Source organism: Varroa jacobsoni, unplaced genomic scaffold (genome assembly GCF_002532875.2).
Source record: "Varroa jacobsoni isolate VJ856 unplaced genomic scaffold, vjacob_1.0 scaffold_347, whole genome shotgun sequence".
Classification (NCBI taxonomy): domain Eukaryota; kingdom Metazoa; phylum Arthropoda; class Arachnida; order Mesostigmata; family Varroidae; genus Varroa; species Varroa jacobsoni.
The window spans coordinates 1-22,744 of NW_019213249.1; the positions used below are offsets into that span (position 1 = coordinate 1).

At 40.1% G+C, this 22,744-nt stretch overlaps 2 protein-coding genes across 10 annotated transcripts; both read right to left on the minus strand.

Annotated features, from left to right (window-relative positions):
* Positions 1-233: 233 nt before the first annotated feature.
* Positions 234-9,522, minus strand: LOC111259576 (uncharacterized). Of its 9 annotated transcripts, none has more exons than XM_086967956.1 (13): positions 9,228-9,522; positions 7,373-7,614; positions 6,670-6,837; positions 6,371-6,541; positions 5,421-5,841; positions 5,003-5,234; positions 4,406-4,608; positions 3,848-3,996; positions 3,264-3,494; positions 2,722-2,823; positions 2,431-2,625; positions 1,766-1,792; positions 234-1,555 (listed from the first exon to the last, which is right to left on the minus strand). In XM_086967956.1, exons 1-13 carry the CDS (start codon positions 9,331-9,333, stop codon positions 1,418-1,420), a joined length of 2,385 nt encoding a protein of 794 aa, XP_086824082.1. In that variant the 5' UTR covers positions 9,334-9,522; the 3' UTR covers positions 234-1,417. The 9 variants fall into 9 exon arrangements, with proteins under 9 accessions (XP_086824082.1, XP_086824081.1, XP_086824083.1 ...); XM_086967955.1 differs by having other exon boundaries at positions 1,766-1,834; positions 9,228-9,521; XM_022831715.2 differs by having other exon boundaries at positions 1,428-1,668; positions 9,228-9,521.
* A 1,891-nt stretch (positions 9,523-11,413) lies between these two features.
* Positions 11,414-21,852, minus strand: LOC111259577 (uncharacterized). The gene is made up of 11 exons (XM_022831722.2): positions 21,605-21,852; positions 20,411-20,643; positions 19,789-19,956; positions 18,273-18,443; positions 17,017-17,653; positions 16,455-16,686; positions 15,833-16,047; positions 15,351-15,499; positions 14,260-14,505; positions 13,761-13,832; positions 11,414-12,938 (listed from the first exon to the last, which is right to left on the minus strand). Exons 1-11 carry the CDS (start codon positions 21,699-21,701, stop codon positions 12,729-12,731), a joined length of 2,430 nt encoding a protein of 809 aa, XP_022687457.1. The 5' UTR covers positions 21,702-21,852; the 3' UTR covers positions 11,414-12,728.
* Positions 21,853-22,744: the final 892 nt, after the last annotated feature.

Sequence of the window (22,744 nt, forward strand, 5' to 3'; positions counted from 1 at the left end):
TTTGTTGTTGTTGTCGTCGTCGTCGTCGTCGTCGTTTTTGTTGTTGTTGTTGTCGTCGTCGTCGTCGTTTTTGTTTTTGTTATTATTTACTAATTAATGGTAACAAAAACCTTCCACGGGTGTCATGTGCACCATAGTCGACATTTTGTCCTAAATTTTGCTTATTAAAACTATCCTGATAACTTTTTGTTCATATGATTTGTAATGAATTACGTGATTTCACGTCTGTCATGTTATCATAAACCTTATAAGGGTTGATTCCTTAAAGTATCAATTTTTTCCCCTTTATCCACTCCTTATGAAGAAGTGGTGGTAGAAAATGGCGAATTGTTAGCTAATTAGTTACTAAGTAAATCATGAACTACCAGTCAGGGTGTACAAGAAAATTTCCATACGGGATTGTTGAGACTGCAACATGCACCATCCGTGGCCGATAAGCAATCATCAAATTTACTTATCGTTCTTGTTAACATGACCTGAACGAACGTCGAAAATTTCAAACAAATTTTTAAGAGTGTCCTCAAAAAACACTAATTTATCCGCCGACTCTCACAGTACGATCGAAATAAAAATATATATATATATGACGTGATACTTACAGCAATCTCTTTACCACTAGCACGCCGAAATTGAATACTGATGTATATTAAATTCTTTTTAAACGTGTATTTATATTCGTGTGTATTTATATACAGCCGTGCTTCCACAGTGTATATGACGAAAAAGGTGGTCCAGCGAAAAGTAGATTTGCGCCACTTTAACAATACAAGCGTTTCCTTCCTTAATGATGGATCCATTAGGTTACAACTACAATGAATGAGTTACTTGGCAGATATACAAACTAAGAGCCCCTCATTGTAAAGCCCTATGACTGTCTATATTAGTTCGATGGTGCAGCTGTATGGAACAGGCAATTTGAGGTTCTAAATTAGTTAAGATATCAGATCACTCGAAGTTTAATGGTAGCCGTGCTTCAGATACCACGCCTGCCCACCACAGACATCACGCTACCATAGTTCGCGACCGTCCATTTGTCACCTGCGAAGTAATCCCTAGCAGCCGATCCCTGCTGATCATCGCGACGCAACACACCGAAAGGTCCTCGGACTATGAAATCATCTTCGTCATCTTTCATCTGTATTATAATGTTAAACAAACAAACAATGTTTGTCGTTACATACATTTTTCCTCATTCGTGTGAATCAGACACTACTGCCGAGGAGCTTGTCTGGCCCCCTAGCGATCCCGCTCAGCCCTGGGCTCCGGATGTTGAAATCTAACTTCGTAACCGATTCTAGCACTATTCCAAACTAACATTTTCCTATTTCTATTAATCTTAAGCAGCGGTATAAACATTCATACGGGAAAGCATAAATACAGATGGTTCAGTTTGACCACCCCGTCCGCATATCGGCGATCAAAGCGTGCAGATATAACAGAGATTTACAAGAACAAAGAAGCTGCTCACAGGAGCGAGATTTATTTGATACGTACTGCTTACAGTTGGTGAAAGTTGGAAACTGCTAAACACTTCCTTTTGACGAATAAATTCACTCTGAAAAGAGAACGTAGCATAGGATTCCGATGAGATGCCTTATGCCCACCATCGCTTCGATATTCGTTCGAACAGTGTTCACGGACCCCGGCCTTTGCGACATTTGCCAAAATCTTCCTCCATCATGAAATTTGCAAATAATTTGCATTTACGATCTGCAAGCAATCTATAAAAGATAATCAATACAAGAAATTATCTAAGAAAACTCACTGGGGCGAAGTGCTGCAGAGTCCGTTCCTGTAAAGGGGTTGAAGTGTGTAGAGGAGATGACGTAATCATCTGAATAGAAACCAATTAGTAGCCAATATAGCTTACAGATCTGTATTGAAAACGAACGATCGTGTATGCCCTTAATTTTTAGGAATCGATAAAGCCAGAAACATGGAAATGTACCGCAAACAAAATTCTATCTGTTATAGGAAAATTTTTGCTTAACACTATAGATTGCCTTGGGCGTGTGTGAGAACTTATGACTGCTTGTTGCTAAAATGTTGTACAGTTTATTAGAACAGCGCCACAGAAGAATCACTCGGATATTCTTCCATTTCAAAGAAAGGGTGCTTTCCCCTTGTCTATGAGAAAACACCGTCAAAAATGCTCCCAGTTTATGCTGTGACATTACAGTATGGGACAAATAATGTCGGCCAACAAAATAGGGAAAAGGTGGTTTGGGTTCAAAAACGAGCGCAGGCACATTCTGAGAAAGGCCGGCGATTTGAAACGATCCTTAATCACCGTATCGGATCTAGAGACTCGGAACATCACAGCATGGCATCGGCTCGCATGCATACGTCCGACCAGTGATATACCAATGCTAAAATGACGCTAAGTAGAAAATGTTACCGTATTATTGATTGGTTGCTTGTTCCACAAACCTGGCCAAAGGTTGCAGCACTCGAGGCTGGTAATTGTGAATTTCGATTAGCTGGTGGCCTCTGAACACACGTTGGCGTCTCTATGGCAGATGAGCTAATAGACCCATACCCGTGATTGGCTTGAGCCGGACCAAGATTTTCAGAGCTTCCACAGCTGCCCAAACTCGTGAAGTTTGCAACACTGCCGTACCTGCCCTGTGAACGTTTAAAAAGTAATCGTCACTATGAAATGCGAAAGGTTACGAACATTATAATAACAATGGACCGTTTTATCATTTGTGATCTACTGACGGCTGTGCCCTCCGTTTCATTGAGGTCGGCTAGACTCTTCGGGGTCGACGGGAACGTGCTGGCCGCGACGCCCGAGCCCTTAAAACCGCTCAAGTAATTTGCCTGTGAATCGAAACCGATGCGTTATATAATATAAATAAAATAAAAAACTCGCTATCTCCATCGTGCTTGAAAAATGAATCTCAATAAAGGAAGCTATCAGCTAAGTTCATACTCTTTCAGTGACAATAAAATCAAATATATTCAGCTGTACTATGAATTAATAAAAGTGATACTGCCCATACGTGTATTGTCTCTACTATTAAAATTCGTAGAATGTTGTATTTTTTACTAAAATAATGTCTCAGGCCTGTTTTAAACAAATCTTTAAAATAGTCTTTTATCCGTATAGGCACATCTCCTCCCAGAAACTCATAATCCACACATGTAATGACTTTATAATGTACCAGATACATGTATCGCCATTAGCGCAAATATGTCGTCATGACCCTCTAGAGAGACCCCGCTTCGTGCGCGTTATTTCTCCATTTGTTTTCGCGCACCTGGCTCGAGGCTGGAGTGGCCAAGCTGGTCGAGACAAAAGAGCTTCGATTCACTGACGGCGTTCGAATCGATGTCGTGCTGACGGCCTCCACGCGTGGTAAGTCCCGAAATGTCATTGGGGTTACAAAGCCTGATTCCGGGACCTCTTCCACAGCATTGACATTTTCGAGACTCGGGTGACTTGCAAGACTTCCTAAGCTTGCGAGACTTGCTAGACTGTCGTACAGTCCCTAATAAATTACCACACGTCGATTATGTTTATATTAGAATATTTAGTGAAGTGTTCACTATAGGTTACGCCATAAATAAATACTGATAATGAATAGCGTCGATGTTTTTCGGGCTGCCCAAGCGGTCCTTTCGCCAATAGAGACTGGCGTCTTTTATAAATAAAGCGAATAGGAAGCAGAATTTTCTGGATCTCTAAAAATCGCGGTCATTCCAATAGCTTAGCGCTAGTCGCCATTACTGCGATCAAGTTGCAACTATCAGTCATATAAAATATAATTTCAGGAGCTATTTGAGAACTATCTTGGTAACACGTGTCAACGGAAACGGCAAATTAAGTAAGAGTACGGTATACCGAGGCATCAGAGGGGTAATTGGACGAGGCAGATTGCGCACTTCGTGGAGTTTGGTCGTAGATCTGGTAACCGCCATAAGCCAATGACTGTTCAGCAAGTATACGCTGATCACGATAATCTGCATATATCGATTTGGGTTGATTAGTGACTACGATTCAAGAAGACAAAGAAACCCAGTTTTAATTAACGTTGACCAATTTCTCGTGTGGTGAATAGCCAATACGCTCGAGGCTAATATTAACGTATTTGACAAAAATCGCTCATTTTGCTTCCATAACGGAACATGTGTACGCACGTTTGGGCTTACTCGTGGGTGTCTCGTGACTAGAGACTATTGATTAGTTTGTAACTACGAGACAGCAAATGCACGGAATGACATCAAATGTTCCATGTTACCCTGTGCATCGATGGGCAGTTGATTATGTTGTTGATCAGTCCTTGTCTAAGGATTTCTATAAGCAATGGAATCATTGCAGCTCTGAATGTAATAACAAATATGTATGGACATCATTGAAAACCTAGTGTATAGCAAAGGCTGAGTAGCCAAGAGTCCTCACCTCCTGTATTTAGGCCATGATAATGGTAAATGGGTTGAGAAGTTGGACAGTGCCTAGTAAAGTAGGTTGATCTCGAAATGGTTGCAGTGTCGAAATCATCGCCTATTTCAGGCTCGGATTTGTGCGTAGGTAAATGATGCGAGCGTTGTGACGTCTCAACCAAAAGTCGGTGTTTGTCTAATGACCTTATTGCGTCATGATAACTGTAATAGAATTACGATGGCATACTGTGAGTGAAACAATGAATACATGTTGTATATTACTACGAACAATTGCTTGTCTCATCGATGTCAGTCGCAGGTAAGACTCATATATTCTAAAGAGGAACTGTGACCTTTAGAATAATTAGGGAAATTCCAACGATCAAAAGAAAATTTAGAAAAAATTCACAGTCTGTGAAATAAACAAATATGCTTGGTAGACATTTGGTGTTAAGGTAGCCAAAATCTGGGTAAAACTCTCTCTAGAACGAGCCTTTCTAGAGCTTTGGCCACTGTTACAGGCCAGACTGATACACGAATGATTACTTAAATATTTCCAGTAGCGTAATAATCATAATGGTTATCCATTTACTGTGGTTTATTATCTATGATTTACCGTAGTGGTGGGCCTGTTTTAGTTATAGCTTCCTGCACAAAATGGATAGAATTGACGTCCAACCTGCCTAGTGCTCGATACACGTCTACAAGGAGTGTCAAGTACTTTTCTGGACCGTGCACAGCGATCTTCCATTGACGCGAGTCTCGATTTAGCTTCAAGTTGAGTGTAATGTCATAATCTTCTAGCATTTGATTCAAGCTCGAAACTCGTTGGGTCACTTCTCTCAGGTCTGGTTTAAAGGCCGACGCACAAAAACAGCACGGGAAAGAAACAACATAAATGAGGCTATAAGAGAGAAAAATATGCAGTATTCACGAGACAGTTTGTAGAAGCCCCATTTCAGGCAGGGAAATCGCCCCATTTCCCTACTTAAATAAGTGATGATTTCAAGCGGCCCGCGGGTTTTTCACCTCACCTGCTATGTCCTCTTGCGAGGGCCTAGGCATTTCAACCAATGTGGTGGCTGGTAGTAGGTCCAGAACGTGCATCCAGGCCTTAAACACGTCGTCAATCTGTCCATAGATGCGAATTGTTGGGATGTGGTATTGCCGATCTTCACGGTTAGTAATCACCTGGAACTGTGTGTTGGTGAGTGCCATCAAATATCGGACCTTTACATCGTTGCGACCGAGAACGAAGCTGAGGTAATGCAGTGACACCTCGATCCCCGAAGAGACGGGAGGTAGTTGTCTGTTCGGTCTTAAAATTTCCATTAGTCGCGTGAGGCCTTCTCGGATACCTTCGAAATTGTTTCGGGCTCCTCGAACGGTGACCATTATACAACCGTTCGACAATATCTGATAACTTATCGACATGCTATATTCGTTCTGCAATGCCTGTAAAATAGCACCCAAGGTAGGAAGAGAGAAATTAAGCGTAGGCACTCGCGCGTCGAGGGCGATGCAAAATCAATATAAACAGTATTAGCATAATAACTACCGCGGAAGTGATCAAATAAACGAGAAATATGGCCATTTGGTGCAGGCGTGACTGACTTTCCATTCTAATGATTTTTCATCATCAAACTACTGATACATAACTGAAGTCATTATTCTCAAATCTGAGTAGGGTGTTATCATCAGAAATTGTTACGACATGATACGCTTCAATACATTTCAATACAAAGCCAAGCAACAAAACCGTTTGCCAGATGGTAAGCAAATGAAGCAGGAAATAACTGATTCGCTAATCTACCTTAAGAGATATATAATTTAGAGGTAGATCTCGAATTTGATTAAACGTGAAAAAAGCAAAACCAAAGCTGAATCTCCATTTAAGAAAAATCGGCGGCGTCAGCTGGTGTCACTTATTTGCTGTAACTATACAAACACATAAATGTTAATTATATTTTATATGGGCATTTACCTCAAAGCGCTTTCTAAGCTTGGCAAGAATTTTCTGTTCGTTTCCGCCACAGTGACCCACAACTTTAATATAATCAGCTTTTTCCAATAAGAACATGAAAGATATCGGCAAACGGTCGCGGAGCATCCTGCGTGCTTTGAGTACCTGTTCAGGCGAGCCTGACACTGAAACCTGCATAAAGAAAAATTACATGCGCTAATAGAAAGCCACCTTCTGCTGAAATCGTTCGAGAACGATATGCAGATAAGTATGTCTGTCTGTGTAGTATTTTTTTTCTCTAAGAATCATCATAAAAATACCTGATTGCTTTTTTTCATTTTGCTGTTCCGGTTTGAATCGGGAAAGTGGACAAGGGTCCCGGTGGCGCGCATCACCGTCTTTGAACCCTTTCCGTCACGGCCAATGATAAACGAATGGACGGCAAATGATACATCTAATTTGAGCGTCATCTGTTCTGCCCCGTTAACCTGGGTTTATAGATTTTCCAATTAGCAGATCAATTATATTGCAGAATACGTTTATTTAACGTTATAATGTAGTGTGGATGACTTAACGAGCTCAGTTGATTATTATTGAATTTTTATCTAAACAGGTTTTATACTGCTGTACTAATATTCTTATATGTCGAAGAGTAGCAGGATAAGTCTACGTTACGTAGGTCCCGAGTGTTGTGTACGCCACAACCGCCATTGACTAATTTTCGACTGAGAAAAGAATTCTCAACTCTTCTCTTAAACTTTACTTCAAGTCTTTAGTTAACTAAATATCATAAGTTCATAATATGAAAGTTAATTTTCACATGTGGAAAATGTATCGTTAACAGCGTCATCTTTTGTAGCAATATCTGAAGTTCGAATAACTTCTGCCAAGTTGAATAGAAAGAGCGTAGTTGAAAAAAAAAAAAGTAAATCGTTCATTGAGTCAGCAGTTGCCTTTAGTTAGCTACGGCTATAAATAAAAGTAGTTCACTTTTATATGGCTTCAATCACCGTTCAAACTTACATTATAATTCAGTATTTTAAAAATTTCTTGACAAGCGTTGCTAACGTGTTGTTGAGATCCAACAATTCGGAGTAAATATTCACGTCGGCTTTTAGGCTGTCTCTGCGGCGTCTGCTGTACTGGCTGTGTCTGGCAATCGGTAAAACAGTTCGAAACAGTTTGGTATTGACGATCGAAATCTTGATACAAAATCTCGATTTGCGTACCACAAAGTTTCGTTAACTCGCGTATCATCGGAGGATCTGCAGGACAGAGAAAAACAGAGTGTTAATGTGCTCGATTGAAGACTGAAGATAAACAGGTCGTGACAGATATGTTCCCGTAGTAAAATTACGCGTAAGCCAATTTTATCGAAGCATGCTTTTTCGTAATATGTATAGGACGAAGATTTTTTTAATGATTAAGAAAGTCGTATCAGTAGTACGTAGATAGTGAAATTTCGCAGCCAACAAAAGCAGGCATGATCAACCATAATAAGCTGAGAAGCTTAGCTATTCGTTTGTTTTGCCTTATCTTTGACGCATACGTTAGATACTTTAGTCGATTCATCACGGTCACGAAATCACAGTATAGGGCAGCCATTATAGAGAATGGTACCCTTGTAATTCGTAATGACGAATATAGTACGGTGATCTTCATACCATGGTGATGAACGTGGTGATCGTAAACTTGCAAGATGACCCTCATTTATTATATAGCTCACATGAAGGAGACGTCTACCATTGGATGACGCTAAACTGACGGAATACGAGATCATTTGCCTACGATAAGAAATGTATCTAGCCTATACCCCTTGATTTTTATCATGGTCAGAGCAAAGAAATTGATCATATCCATCTTCTATAAAAGTGTATCGAGTTGGAAAGTAACTCTTTGGAAAGAGAAGCCGACGGGTAGTACAGTTAATTGTCGTAGTACGTAAAATTAAAGCGAAAATCTTTTGCATGCAGATTCGACAAGTACCGACTGAACCTCTATCCGGCTTTTACATCATATTGCCCTGTGCGCTACAGGACTCTATAGCAGGTAACCTATCCCCGTGATGGTACGAAGAAAGGTAGCAGTCGACTAAGATAAGGGCAAGCGAGATGGGCCATGTTCGAACGTAGATGCACCGCGTTTCAAAGCGGGAGCCAACCTTTCAGATAATACTCAACCAGAAAGGTACTGGATGTAAAACTCAAAATATTTAGATTTATTTAGGAAAATCATTCGTTTTGCGACTTTTCAGTTTCTTTGTTCAGGAATGACAGAGTGTTATCGTTAGAAAGATTTTCTTCTGTCTTAGAAGGCCCAAATCGAGATCACTTTGTTATGTTCACGAAAGCATAACACATACGATGAGATTTCTACAGTTGAGAGTCTAGCACAAGTGGCTTCTACACGTTAAACCAAGGCCCAATCGACCTGAAGAACGCAGTTCACTGAGCTTTTCAGGCTCGATGATGAGCTCGACCCATTTGGGAGCCCAAATTCAAGATAAGGTCTTGTGAGCCGTACAAAACGACGGTAACCTACGGTAAGCAGGAGAGAAAGCGACGTCTCTAATAGTTGTCTTTAACACTTGACGAAACGAAGAGCTATAAAATCCAGCAAATAGCAAGAATTAATTGGTATACATGTGCGTATGAGAGAGCCGACTTGACCCCTAAAGAGAATCCATTGGCAGTTAGACGTACGCAGATGAATTTCTTGCTAAACTTGCGAGCGTAGAAGTACTTCTCAATATACACATCAACAGAAATGATCGATAGATTGATTACTGCAACATGTTACCATAAGGATAATCAGAAAGAGAAACTCCGTCGCGGCTAACGCAAAACACACAGGATATAGGTAAATGTCGACAACTTACTTGCTATGAATCGATCATAAAACTTTCGTGGGATCGTGACTAGCTGTTCAACCATCTGGCTGGAGCCCAACTGTCGGACAATTTCCATTTGGGTGTCGTCCGACATGGCTACTCCAGGTTATGGAGCAATTTGTTGTACCTGCTCCGCTAGTCAAACAAGACGTCAAATTACGAAATCAGCGATCATTCAGAATCCAAACTTTGTACCACGCTTGACTGCGAAGGCAAGCCCACAACACCTTTACAACTGCACGCACCCGCTGGTGAGAGTGATTACGTCCTTTTTGAATGTACGTTTGAAAAAAAGGGCGCGAAATTGTTGAACTTGGGAGATTCACTGGCCCAGCGGATCAGTACTGCCAATCGTCCAAAAGACCACATTCCTTAACGAAGGCTATACATCTGTCTGCGCACAAGACGCTGTCGTAACAAAAATTATCGCGAGCGAGAAGTGGAACTTCACGCGCAAATCACATTGGGCTTCAAAGCATTGTAGTAGGTTTTGCTTGACACGTTTTGCACTGGATATGAATAAGTAATTTAGGATTTATTCCGACTTTACACTAACGTCTATAGGAGATTTGGAAGATTTTATTCAAACAATATTTAGCTTTTCTCTTTCTTTATTTTCTATTAGAGATTACGCAGTTTCATTCAAAAATGCATCGATAGAGGTTGGAGTCTTATCAGGTGAATGAGATTGAACATGGAACATGTAAAAAGTACTCTTCCAGCGCATGAATATTTATCAGTTTAGTGTAGAAATATAGCGAAATACGACACTATACGATAGGATAAGTCGATTGAGTCTAATTAGCGAAAACTCTTTACACAAACTGCATCGCCTCCCATCGATTGGAAAATGTCGCATGTTAGAATGTACATCGCTTACGATTAGTTCTTTGCAAAACTAAATCATCACACCGAGACATATGCTCGAAAAAAATATCGCACAGATCATGTAGACAGCGTAAGTTGTCAACTTGGCATTGCCAAGGCAATGACCTAAACATAAGGTAAGCCTGACGGGTGCGTTCCTTTTGAGGATCGAACAAATTCATATATAACAATCCTTGAGCGTCACAAAAGCTTATATTGTTGGAAAGATCCTATTGCGTAAAGGTCCTAAAAGGCAAACGATGTGGGAGAAGAGAATTGATTGCAAAATACGATAAAGCTGTTAGGGAAAATTAAATTGTTTGGTAAAATCAAATGTTTAGCAAGCATCATAGTAACGAAATTTATTACATGATAGAAATCACAGTTTTCCAAAACCATATAATACTAATCTAAAAAAATCACAAATCTCCTGACCTGAGTTGGGCTTCGGGATATGAGCACGTCTTCGGTTGAGGTTCATGCGATGGGTAAATCATATACGACATGTACATGTAGTCGAAATATAGAAACCACCTTTTAGCCCCATATGATTAGTTTACATTGATTAAGATAGGTTTGACTGATTTTAATAGCCGTACCAATATTGCTTAATAGTATATTGCTTACAAATGTGTGTAACCCTCGCTAAATGTCAATCTGACTTTTTTTTGTCCGCTAGAAGTAGGTAAACTAAAAGCGTCAATGGGATCAGTGTGAACATAGATATTGTCTCCTTGTCGCAGAATAAAATGATGGCCTCCTTGCTGGTCCGAGATACCAAGCCTTTATTATGTTAGTGCCTTCTTATAACGAAGACTTTGAGCTGCTGCATGTAGTAAAAAAACAAAAAAAAAAAGTCCATGCTGTAGTAACAATTATCCTCAGTTGCATCAAACTGGCAGACATATACATGTATATAAATTTAAAGCGAGATGTTATGCTTTTCCTTTTGTATTCTTACCCAAGAAACGGGATCAACTTCGAAATTCAAAATAAATAGGCGCATTCATACGTGGGTACACTTGGCTTATCGTTTTCGACTCTTTTCAAGTAGATTTTGAGATCTCTAGCGTGCCGACCTACGGTTTTAATAGACCACTAACAAACGTTTGCTGAAAATTGCTTAAAGCCAACTTCTCTCTAAGTCGTTTACTGGGTTTGTTTTTTCGTCTTACTTCGTTTCGTTTAACGTCATTTGTTATGTTCTGTTACTATTATTATTAGAATAACAGAGATGAACGGCTCATTTCCTTGAAGCTCTATAATTATTACTTTCCTCCATTGACAATCACAACAAAACACAGTAATAATTGTTAAAGATTTTATTGGTAAATTTAAAATTTTGATTAATTTCTTTTGCAAATTGAGATCATGTCTCGTACACTTTCGTTTATTTCTCATGAGTTTCTTAACAATGTTCTTTCTTTTACAACAAACCATAGTCTCAATTGACCCTTTCGATTGTGATCATCCAATCGGCGGGCGAGTCTGTTCCAATAGCCCTATTTAGTCTTCTGTTTAATGTCATCTGCATTTACTTAGACTACCATTTTGGCTGTTTGTTATTTTTTTTTTAGATAAAAATGATATTACTTCTCTTCGTTTGTTATACTTTGTCCTTGTCTCTGGTGTCACACTCAGTATCTTCTAATGCCTGTCACATTTTTCGCACTGCAGAGATTTTCGTTCGTAAGTTAGTATGTTTCATCGGAACATCGATAGTTCTGGTAGTGGAGCTCAGCTAATTGATGTATAAAAAATAGTAACAAAATGATAGCGATATGACCCAATTACATATAGTAAGGCACACTGTCGGGTTCCATCAACCATTACATGAAGATGTACAGGTACCGCCGTATGTTTTCCATCGCTGCTAAGGCTTGCAGTTACGTTTCGTATGTGAAATAAACAACGATAGCTATAGAAACTAACCACTATTACTATAATTGCAAAATACGAAACGATCTTCATCATCGACAAGACTAGTTGCGGTATGGCTTGATGAGGAGCTTGATAGGGCCCTGATAATCATCTGGCATACCATAATATAATCAGAATATCGCTACATGAAACACTAAGTTCATGCGTATAACTACTTCTATGTCGAGCACAGTCCTATACTTCTACTATTTCCTGTATCATTTTAAATAATCGACCAAAGCTGCATCTACAACTCATCTATATATGATACCACATATACTCCGGTTGTCTAACAATATCATAGAAATGATCATTCCAATAACGTAATAGCAAGAGTAACAAATACGTTGTGCCGTTGCAGAATGCACAAAGTTTTGTTTTTATCCGACCCACCACCATCATCGATAAAGCTAAACAAGTCCAATCATTGTGTCGAAATAATCAAAGGTTCGTCCTTCTGGCGAGCGAAACGCAGCTTTCGGCTAGAATCAGCTCACGCAACAAGGCTGATTTAAAACGGTAAACTGGTACTGTCCCAAGGAACATTTGCCTGAGATTTGGACGGAGGGCAACCATTTCGCCGATACGTAAGCGCTAACGTTCTTGCTCTCCCACTTCATGCAGATATGGGCTTCTATGGCCTATACTGTTTGAACCGAAAGCTCTATGTTGTTCACATTAACTGAAGCCCTCTTGAGACGATTATGCTATATCACTACTTTTGAATGGACGCCTGCCGGCCCCAACTGCTAAATTCGCGATGTTTTTCCTCCATTCGTTGCCGTCGCTATCCTCGTTATTTACGCTCAGCTCATTAAATTTGGAAACAAGTTGTTCATGCGGCTGAAAAGGCCCGAAAAGTTCGCGATTACAAACATCCTGCGTAGAATTATCAGACGTGGCCGTCGCCCGCTATAACAGGATAATCAGGTGCACAAACGAAGATACGTTAGAAGAATGAAATATAGGCAGACTGATGGAATAGGTCCGTGACGAGCTAATCTTTGGTAATATGAAACAGACGAATCTCGTTTAGTCTAGGATAAGATCAAGCGTATCGTAACTATTGACAAGTCTGCGTACAGAGCATACACCTTCAACGAAAAATCAAAATTACCAAAAAAATAAGCGCCCTTACACTTATGATAACCGATAGGAACCAAGTTAAATAACTGTACCAAGTTAGCTGTTAAGTTAGGGAGAACAAATTAAGAAGGAAGTTGGCCTGTGACCACACCAGTTTCATGTGCACGCAATCTGTCTTACTTCTTGTGAACCACGGCACGCCTAGATCTGTCATATTTGCAGGCTCGCTCCGAGGTTCAACTGGGCTTTCAGTTGAGTCTGAACTCTACCTAGTATTATGCCTTCCTGATCTTCTGTGACTTAGGTGTCGTGTGTGGGACATGTTGTTTGGTAAACCTGTCTTGTGTGTGCTACCTAATATCATTTTTTGACGATCGCAAAACTGCATATTCTGAAACACGAGGAGGAACCATTAGACATGGCCGTGCTATTGGACTTACGCTAGATGGTTCAAATTTGTGGCGTTTATTTGTACTTCATCAACGACAACAGTAAGATCAGCGTAATAACCTGAATATACGTTTAATCCAACCACATGTCCCTGAAGTATATTATTGTACTATTGAATCAGGTAAAGCGAGCAGTACGTAACAACTTCACGTCAACTTCACAGCAATCACGTTGCCAGTAGCAAAACTCGTAACTTACCGGAACGCATCGGCCATGAGGTATGCCATCGAAGGGCAACGTACAGGTCATCGGCTTTGGTTGAGGGGACATCTGTATGACAATCAGTTTACAGACCTTACGATGGATTACACTTAATTCTTAATTACAACTTTTGAATCTAAAGATAAATCAGTCACTGCCAGCCAGACAGACTGTTTTGTTTAGATATGGATTTGGCTTCTGTTCGTGGGTAAAAACATCTTTACTGCTTGCTATATGCTTTTCTAATCTTTAAGGATGTACAATTAATTGTATTCGTACGAAAATTTTCTTTACTCCAAAAAGTTCATGCAGCAACAATATGTTTATATAATATTAAATATTGCCAATGTGCAACTGAGATAATAAAAGAACATGTATGCGCCTATGTCTGCAACTCATATAGAGAATAAAGTTATTAAATCTAATAAATATATTTCGGTGTCTAACGCGAAAAGTTGAAAAATGAAGTTCATTGTATCATATGCTATAGGTATACCTGGTCACTGATAGGCGAACAATATTCACTTAAGCATGCTTCCCAACTATCAATTGAGTCCGAGCACCGATTTGATGACATTTGAACGGATGGTAACGGCGAGCTCGTCCATGTCCTTTGAGGTTTGGGAATCAGAGAGGCAGCAGTGGATGAACCGATTAATGAGCTGTCATCTATAACACTGTTATTTTCAGTATGGTCACGATAGGCAAGACTTGCGCAGCTCCTAATAGACTCGAGTTTCACCTGGCAGGACACCAAAGTAATAACAAATACGAACTGTCATTATGTGTATATGTTATTACTACTCCTAAAAAGAAAAACTCGTACCTCAGTGCCCATACGGACCGAAACTGTAGAAAATATTTGAGACAAAAACGAGCCGGATGAGAGTAAAGCTTTCGAATTTCACGTTCTTTCAGACGATAGGTTTTTGGCTCAGTCATTTGCTAATAAAAAGCTTAACTCTAGGACGGTGTTAGGTCAACTAGTTCCCCTAGAGTGATTCAACTTGATTCGAATTCTCTTGCTGAGTATCAGTTCAGCCACAGCTGAAAATTGTCGATTAATAAATGTATCGACAAGATCGGCTAGTTTTTGGCCTGTGATTGACGTCACCGTTCCTATCAACTCTTCGGGCTCTCCGATCTTTTAAAACTACCTAAATAATTTAACTGCTGATCAGTGTTATATGTCGTCTGCTGAACTAGCTGAACGAAAGAGCATCCGCTAAAACAACGCCAATATGACGCTCCTGGTAAAAAGGGACAATAAAACGGTATACATACAAGTATAGATGACTATGCGATTTCATTTATTATGATGCAATATTTCATATCTAGAACGAGCCTAGAAAAGCCTCGTTGATAAACCTATTACACAACAGATGTCTATGCAGCCGACCGCTACATCCGACAGTAGGCGAGCGTCACCTGGAACGACCTTTTATCTGTATCCACACATCCAAACATATCCATTGCATAAGCGATTCGATCCAAAGGGTCATGAAGCGGCTACGGATGGGCGCTAAAAATAATGACCGACGATAAAGTCAGCAAAAACCAGGTCCAATTTATGCGATCGTAACTTACAGGTGCAACGGGCGCTACTGTTCGGGTACGGCAGGTTCCTTCAGAAAGCTCGTAACCCCCGAAGGAGGTGGCGCACTCGCTGTTCGCAATCAAGTCCGAATTCTGATTGAAGCTCGAATCATGTTTTCGGATGCGCTGATTGGTACGTTCTAGAGAGAAACGAAAATCAAATGACAACGGATGAACTTCATCGCAAACTCTGATAATTGCGTGCAAGTCTATATCTGTAACTAGCGCTTATTTTATAAAGTGATTCCTAAGATGTTACATTTAACGTCAAGTTATTATTAGAATTATTCAACAACAGGCTGATGTTTTAGTCGAAAGACTAGATTTACATTCGCAAGTCAATTTCTGAAGATTCTGTGAAGCAGATTCTTTACGATTTAGCAAATTATAATTACGACGTTTTAAGAGGGACATTTTAAATTTACTAGTAAGCAGTAAAAATGAATCGAAACGGATTAGTCGATAATTTTTACCTAGATTTGATCCAATTTCATCATAGAGTGTACGCTGCAAAACTGAGGTTTGCTGCTTCTGATGCATAAGAACTTTCGAGCGCACGATGCCGGAAGAGTCTGCAGAGCCTTCGTCAACTATCGCGGCAAACTGGTCCAGTACCATTTTGTCCATCGGCTCACTTAAAGAGTGTGTAGGACAATTTGAAGCCTCCGACTTTATCAGATCCGCATACCTTTATTCAAGCAGAATCAGAGTGACCCGATTACTTAGAACTAGAATCATCAGAAAGTTCAGAGCTGTATATAGTTAGCTGATGATCCTATATACAAGAAACACCCACAGCGCACCACTAGCGAGGCTTCTACTACGATATTCAGCCTTGAAGGGCCATATCGGACGTGAGTGGGGGTCGCTTCGATGGAGGATCAATGTATCACCTATCGCAATTTTCTTTTTTAGGAGATTTACTTGTCGATCCCGTTTTCCACAAGGTACCTCTAAGTATTTGCCACCGCAAATCCCTAGGGGTAGAACAAAAAAATATGGCCTCCGTTTGGGGAAGTTGTTGAACTTTTTTATCCAGCTTCATATTTTAAGCTAAACCGGCATGTTTACGAGCAACAATAAAGATCGACATACCGTATAGGTGATTTCGCGGTGCTTGCTGCCGCTTTTACAAAGGCCAGAGGATTTACGTTCGGCAGCGTAAGTGCACGGTAGACATCCATTAGCAAATTTACAAATCCTTCAGGACCTCTGGCTACAATTTTCCACTGACGCGAATCTCGGTTAAGTCTCAAAAGTAACGAGATATCATAATCATACAGCATGTCATTGATCTTGCATATGAGTTTCACCGTTGTTCGCATGGCTGATTAACAAACACATTATCATAAAAAAAACGTTGGTTTGTGTATTGTGACGACGAAAAAATTAAAACAAGTAGAAATTGCTCAGCTAGTACATGCAATATTTCAACAAATAATTTATCCGTCAAGGGCATACGTTCTGTGTCCGCAATGGAACGGCATCTTCATCGTCCTATCAGACCAATATATATATATATATATATATATATATGTGTTTTGTGTCATTCAAGCTTCAATAAAGCACTAGCAATATACAAACGTTGATAAACAAATGTACGGCTCAATCAAACAGTATTGATAAGAATACCTGTTTCAGCTGTCGGTCAACCCACCTGCAACGGTAGCATCATATCTGTCGTGTTTTCTCGCTGCAATAAGCGCACTTGCCAGCGCTTCCAAAGGAACAACTTTCAATTCGCCGAGCTCCTTGAGAATGTCGGAGGGCAAGCAGGCCAAGTAGGGATGCTCCAACAGCTGGGAATTTTCGCTACCGCAGACAGCGATGCCCGTGTCATTCGACCAGTTCCTACGCTCCTCTTCATTAATTGCGTCATGCCAAGATTGGGGCACTTCTGACACGTCGATTAGCAAGGTTGCTGGCAACAGATCCATGACGCCAGTCCACGCTTCGAAGACATTGTCAATTTGGCCGAAAATCCTAATTGTTGGTATGTGATACGCACGCTCATTTCGAGTAGCTATAACCTGAAATTTCGAATTGGTTCGCTCTTGGAGATAACGAATCTTGATGTCGTTTGGGCCCAGTACGTAGCTCAAGTAATGGGGCGACACTTCAAGACCCAGATAGACAACGGGACGCTTCTTGTTTGGCTGTAACAGGTCCATAAGCCGGAGTAGGCCTTCGCGAATGCGGTGAAAGTTGCTGCGCCGTCCGCGAACAGTAACCATTGCGCATCTACCCCAAACCGGCAGCCAATTGATCGTCATGCTATATTCGTTTTGAAGGGGCTGTAATTATAAAAGGGGAAAGCAGAAAACAATGGCCGACTAGAATAAGATAACTAGATACGAAAGTATGAATCAAGTTAGTTTCCATGTGGTTAAAAAAAACACCTAAATATTTGACGTTAAATTCACAGTAACTCTTCAGTTAATAGAATGAATTATATTTTAGAGAGTACACAATTATATCCCAATGTAAATATAACAATTGGCGCAATATCGTCGGTTTTCTACCTAATGCAGATGAATTTGCTCGTTGCCAATTGAAACTTTTTCTTTATTTTTTTTTTCCTTATTTCGTCATTTCTTTCCTTAATTCAGACTTTAGTTAACGTACATCGACCATCACCATATGATGAACGAAAACAATGAACAATAATAAGTGCTATTTTTTAATAATTAAAGATAAACGTGTACGATGACTGATTCAGTAGTCTATATATACATATATATATATATATATATATATATATATATATATAGTTTTTTATTGCTATTCCATGACGTGCACTAAATGGCTCTACAGCTAGTTCAATAGAACAAACATTGTTTCAAACCTATCGACCAATTTAGCAAAACCTTTTCTTAAGAATATTCAGCACGCTTCAGATCGAGCGTCACCTACCTCAAACTCCCTCTTAAGTTTCTCCAGTATCTTCCCTTCGTTGCCATCATACTGACACGCGACCTTAACGTAATCTGCCTTGTCTACGACGAACACAAATGATACTGGAAGCATATCGCGGATCCTTTTACGCGCCTTAAGCACCGAATCTGGTTCTCCAGCCACCGATACCTGGAAGCGTGTTGTTATGAACTACTTTTTTGTGTATGTATGCCTTTTACTTGGATTTAATATTTGAACTATCCAATGCAATAGAAAATGCACAGAAGGGGTACTGGCTTTCCCACTGGAATAAGGTTTGAAAAAGATGACCCTATAGTATGCTAGCTAAGAACAGTTAAGATCGCTGTGAAATATTTCCAAAAGTAGAGGCACTGCTGGCAGATTTGCATGTCAGCTTTGTTCGGAGTATTTGTATCGTGTGTGGTTTTTTATCGTATCAAAATGCATCAAAAAGTAACAGAAGGCAGCCTATTGTGGGGGCGTCTATTAGGCTGTCGATTAATCTGGAATACAAACAGGCGGATAGAGTGTAAACGGTGGAGATTTGAGCAGGCCAATGATAAATCAAGTGAGCCTGAAAAATAAAAGGCTTGTGTTAGGCTAATAATACTAAAAGAGACCAATCTTTATCTTTGATATTTTTTAGGTATACAAGTAAATCGGTAGCTTAACTGACGCTTCACCTCGTCTCTCCTTTATAAATAAGAATGGAGCGAACGAGATCGAAGTCCTTTTTTTCTACGCATTGTAGATTCTATGAAAATAATGTAGTTTCAAAATGCCTCGCTCTTATCTTAAGTGAACGAGTCCTTGAAGTCACCTTTTTTTAGGTATAGCGTCAAAGATTTCGCTCATTGAGACTCTGACCGGGGTAGAGATTGCTACACTTATCTAGATTTTCCCCAATAAGCCTATGAGGCAGCTTAACAATTACGCAACCGGCTCTCAGCTTTAATAATTGTAAAAGCTCATTTTTCCTTGATCCCTACTTTATTCTGAAAGTACTCATAAATTTATAATGACATTTTTTGCCAACCCTGAAGGTCAAGTCATCGTGGCTGCCTGCCTGCTCGTTAGTTAATAGCCATTATGGCAGTGAACCCAAAGTGATACGCAAACTATGCCGCTCCTTTATCGTGGTTACTCATAATACAAGAAAGGATCTAAGTCCAACGTAAACAATCAGAGACCTGTTGCGAATTTTCTTTTTATTTGCTATTATAGTATTGTATCAGCAAGGCTAATCGTGGGAACTGTTAGCAACTGAGAACAATACACAGATAGACATATATTTTCAGTTATACCTAGATCATCATTTAAAGTATCAATATACCATTAGGCACATGTAAGTTACTTGCCCAACGCTAAAACATTTCTGGGTGTTCCTTAGACTAGCATGTGATCAACAAATTAAAATGCGCAATTTACTGAAACTTTTGGCCAGTATTACAAAAATAAACAAAAAAACACGACGCATTAAATTGCTGGCTTTACCAATTACGTGGCCGTATACCTGATTACTCTTTTCCACTTGATTGTTTCGGTTCGAGTCAGGAAAATGAATGTGGGTATCGGTGCTACGCATCACCATCTGAATGTTTTTGCCCAGCCGCCCAATGATGAATGAGTGGTCCGCAAAGGACACGTCCATTTTGAGAGTAATATGGTTGTCCTTTATTTCCTGCAATTGGAAAAAACTGTCCTTAATATTTTACACGACTCGCACTCTTACTGGATAAACTGTAAGCTGTGCAAAGAAAATATTTAATAAAGCTTCAAAAAACGGGACCAAGCACACGTACCATTTATTTACAGAAGCAAAAATAAACGCTCTCAGCTTATCGAAACACCTTTCCCTAAAAGGTAGATTATTACTTCGTTCGTAATACAATACAACACGAAGATCCTTTATTCAGACGACCACGTTATACAATCAAACCTAGCGAGAAATATGCCAAGAGAATGAGATGATATTTCTACGTTTCGTACTTAAATGCACAAATACAGACACACGACTTTGCCATACATACTGTAACGGTTTATTTCGATATCACAAGGCCTCTAATAGCCGCGGAAAATTAGCATTAAGGCAACGAATGGTTGCGTTTGGCAAAAAGTATATAATAACAATCTACCTTTAGGCTCGCGATCTCTGCGATGATTTCGCGAGCAACAGCGACCTGCTCCCTCGTTCCAGTCAGACGAAAAAAATATTCGCGTCGGCCTTTACTTTGTCTCGGAATGATCATATCTTGAGCGCGACCAAACTGACTCTCTACGGTGAAACTGCGATGTCGTTGGGTCACATGGTACACTGGGTCGACGAAAACCCCAGAATGAGCGCAGAGGTTTAGGGTGAAAGCGGAGCCTACAACGGCGATAGACATCAGTAAAGTAGCGAGCGATGATTAGCTAGTGCGTTAAGTATATTTAACGATGTAGTTTTGATGCTGTGTGGTTCAATACGAAAATTCTAAACGTATAAGAATATCCTTAGGATCAACGGGTGATATTTTCATTTGTTTTTACGTATTCCATGCATAGATTAATAAACGCCAATCTCATGCAGGAAATCGATAAGATGAATCTATGTTTGCCTTTTACTCACAACATGAAACATAGACGTAGAGAATCAAACTGCTCCTGACCTACTAATCAAAGAAGTAGGGTTCTATTTGTGATAGGGAAGATCGCTTCGGTTATTGCCCGCTCTATCGATCTGTATTTCAGTGCTCGTTTGTTACATAGCTTTAATGAACAGCCGCCAGTAGAACGGAAAATTAATTAGGCGTTGGTGGTAAAGGTAATTTATAGAAAAAATAACAAGGCAAAAAGCATAGGACGTCGCTAAGATCTAACGGTGCCTTGCAGTGTTGCGCAGCTTTTCTATAGTACAAACTGGCTTATCGAGCCGTGAATGCTACCGTAATCTTCAAACAGAAATTAAATATTGTCAGGTATCCAGAACCTACCTTTTACCATCGTTCGTGACATTGTTTTGGTAAAGGGCCACAATGATACTGTATAGCTTAACTATACGTTTGAACGGGTTATGCGAGCCTGAAGCCCGGGATGGAACGACCGTTTTGTATAGACGGGAGTAGATGCTCCCGCAGTCTAAACAATCATTGAAACTATTCGAAACGGCATTCGATATCGAGAGAACTAAATACGATGCTGAGCTCTGGTCTAGTTACGACAGCACATGACTCGGATCCACCCAAATTGCAGCTTTCGGATATATAACGACCTACCGAAGTTCAGTTAACAGCACCTTGTCCACAACAGATAGCAGCCTACAGACTACAACGTTACGAAGGGTAACTTACATTCATAGAGCCTCCGCGATATTGGAACTAATTTCGTAACTATTTGATCCATAGCAGGCGAAGGCATGAAGTTTGGCATCACAGCGGTGCCGGCCATACTCCTTCTAGCTAAGGAGTCCTGCGTAGTTTTCACTAAACTCTTCGGAAAAATGTAACCGACTTTAAACAGCAGTAATTCGCACAGTCGGGTGATTCGTAGTGTGAGACTCCCCGTGAGAGCCGGCAATGACCTGTCATGCTTACAAAGCTGCCATGTGCGTGCACTGCAGGTGGGCAAGATTTGTCAAACACTGTATCTGTGGCACATCGAACGAAACTGTGAATAGCACAATACGGTCCTACGTTCACGAGATAGAAACCAACCAATCATCTGTTTTTGACGAGCAGAGCAAAGCGTACAATTACTAGAGTGACTAATACGATAGTAACATTGATGCAGTTTTCCGTGCAAGAGTTAGCTGCTACCGAAGACAGCTTCTGATACGCCATGGACCACTTTAGCAGTAATTGAATATTTTACACTTGGCTGAGTTCATTGATACAGGAACTCATCGACTATACATTATACGGCTGAAGAATATGCGTGCCGCTATTAACGGCTCCTCGTATTGCTCTATATTCGGTTCTTACGCCAAACTGAGTTATATACAATAGGTTCACCCGTCCGTTTTTAGAGTTCAGCGGCATTTCGTTAAGTTTTTTTTGACGTCGAATGGCAAATCTAAATGAAATCTCCCACTGACTCGTATGTCGCTTCCACATTTTTGACTTTCAGGGTCATGAGCGATACTCGGTTCTCAGAAATGTACTTTATTTAGTATTTACATTACTTTATTCAGGAACTTCACAAAATTTCTAGCTGCTATTATAGAATGAAACTAAGAGTTTTTTTGTCAAGTACAAGGTTCGCGTCGTGAGTATTGTGAAATTGTGCGAAAATACTTCGCACGAATTTGAAGCAATGAATATCATAATACCTCATAGGTTTCCATCACTTTTCCCCATAATAACGTAATAGTGGGTGCTAATCTTGAAGAAACGTTATGCTTTGGGTTCGAACCTGGGCAAAAACAGTCTTGGTTTCATGCTGGGAGTCAGCCGTCTGATGGCGATGCCGAACGTAAAAGTCAAAACATAGAG

Excerpts from the sequence above, each read along its gene's own strand:
- LOC111259576 (XM_022831713.2), bottom strand. The coding sequence starts at position 9,333 with ATGTCGGACGACACCCAAATGGAAATTGTCCGACAGTTGGGCTCCAGC. Across the intron at positions 5,842-6,370 it reads AGCTTAGAAAGCGCTTTGAG|GCATTGCAGAACGAATATAG; the intron begins GTAAATGCCCAT and ends GCTATTTTACAG. Across the intron at positions 1,669-1,765 it reads CTCTGCAGCACTTCGCCCCA|ATTTTGGCAAATGTCGCAAA; the intron begins GTGAGTTTTCTT and ends TGATGGAGGAAG.
- LOC111259577 (XM_022831722.2), bottom strand. The coding sequence starts at position 21,701 with ATGGCCGGCACCGCTGTGATGCCAAACTTCATGCCTTCGCCTGCTATG. Across the intron at positions 19,957-20,410 it reads CAGAGATCGCGAGCCTAAAG|GAAATAAAGGACAACCATAT; the intron begins GTAGATTGTTAT and ends TTCCAATTGCAG. Across the intron at positions 13,833-14,259 it reads GTTCGCCTATCAGTGACCAG|ATGTCCCCTCAACCAAAGCC; the intron begins GTATACCTATAG and ends ATTGTCATACAG.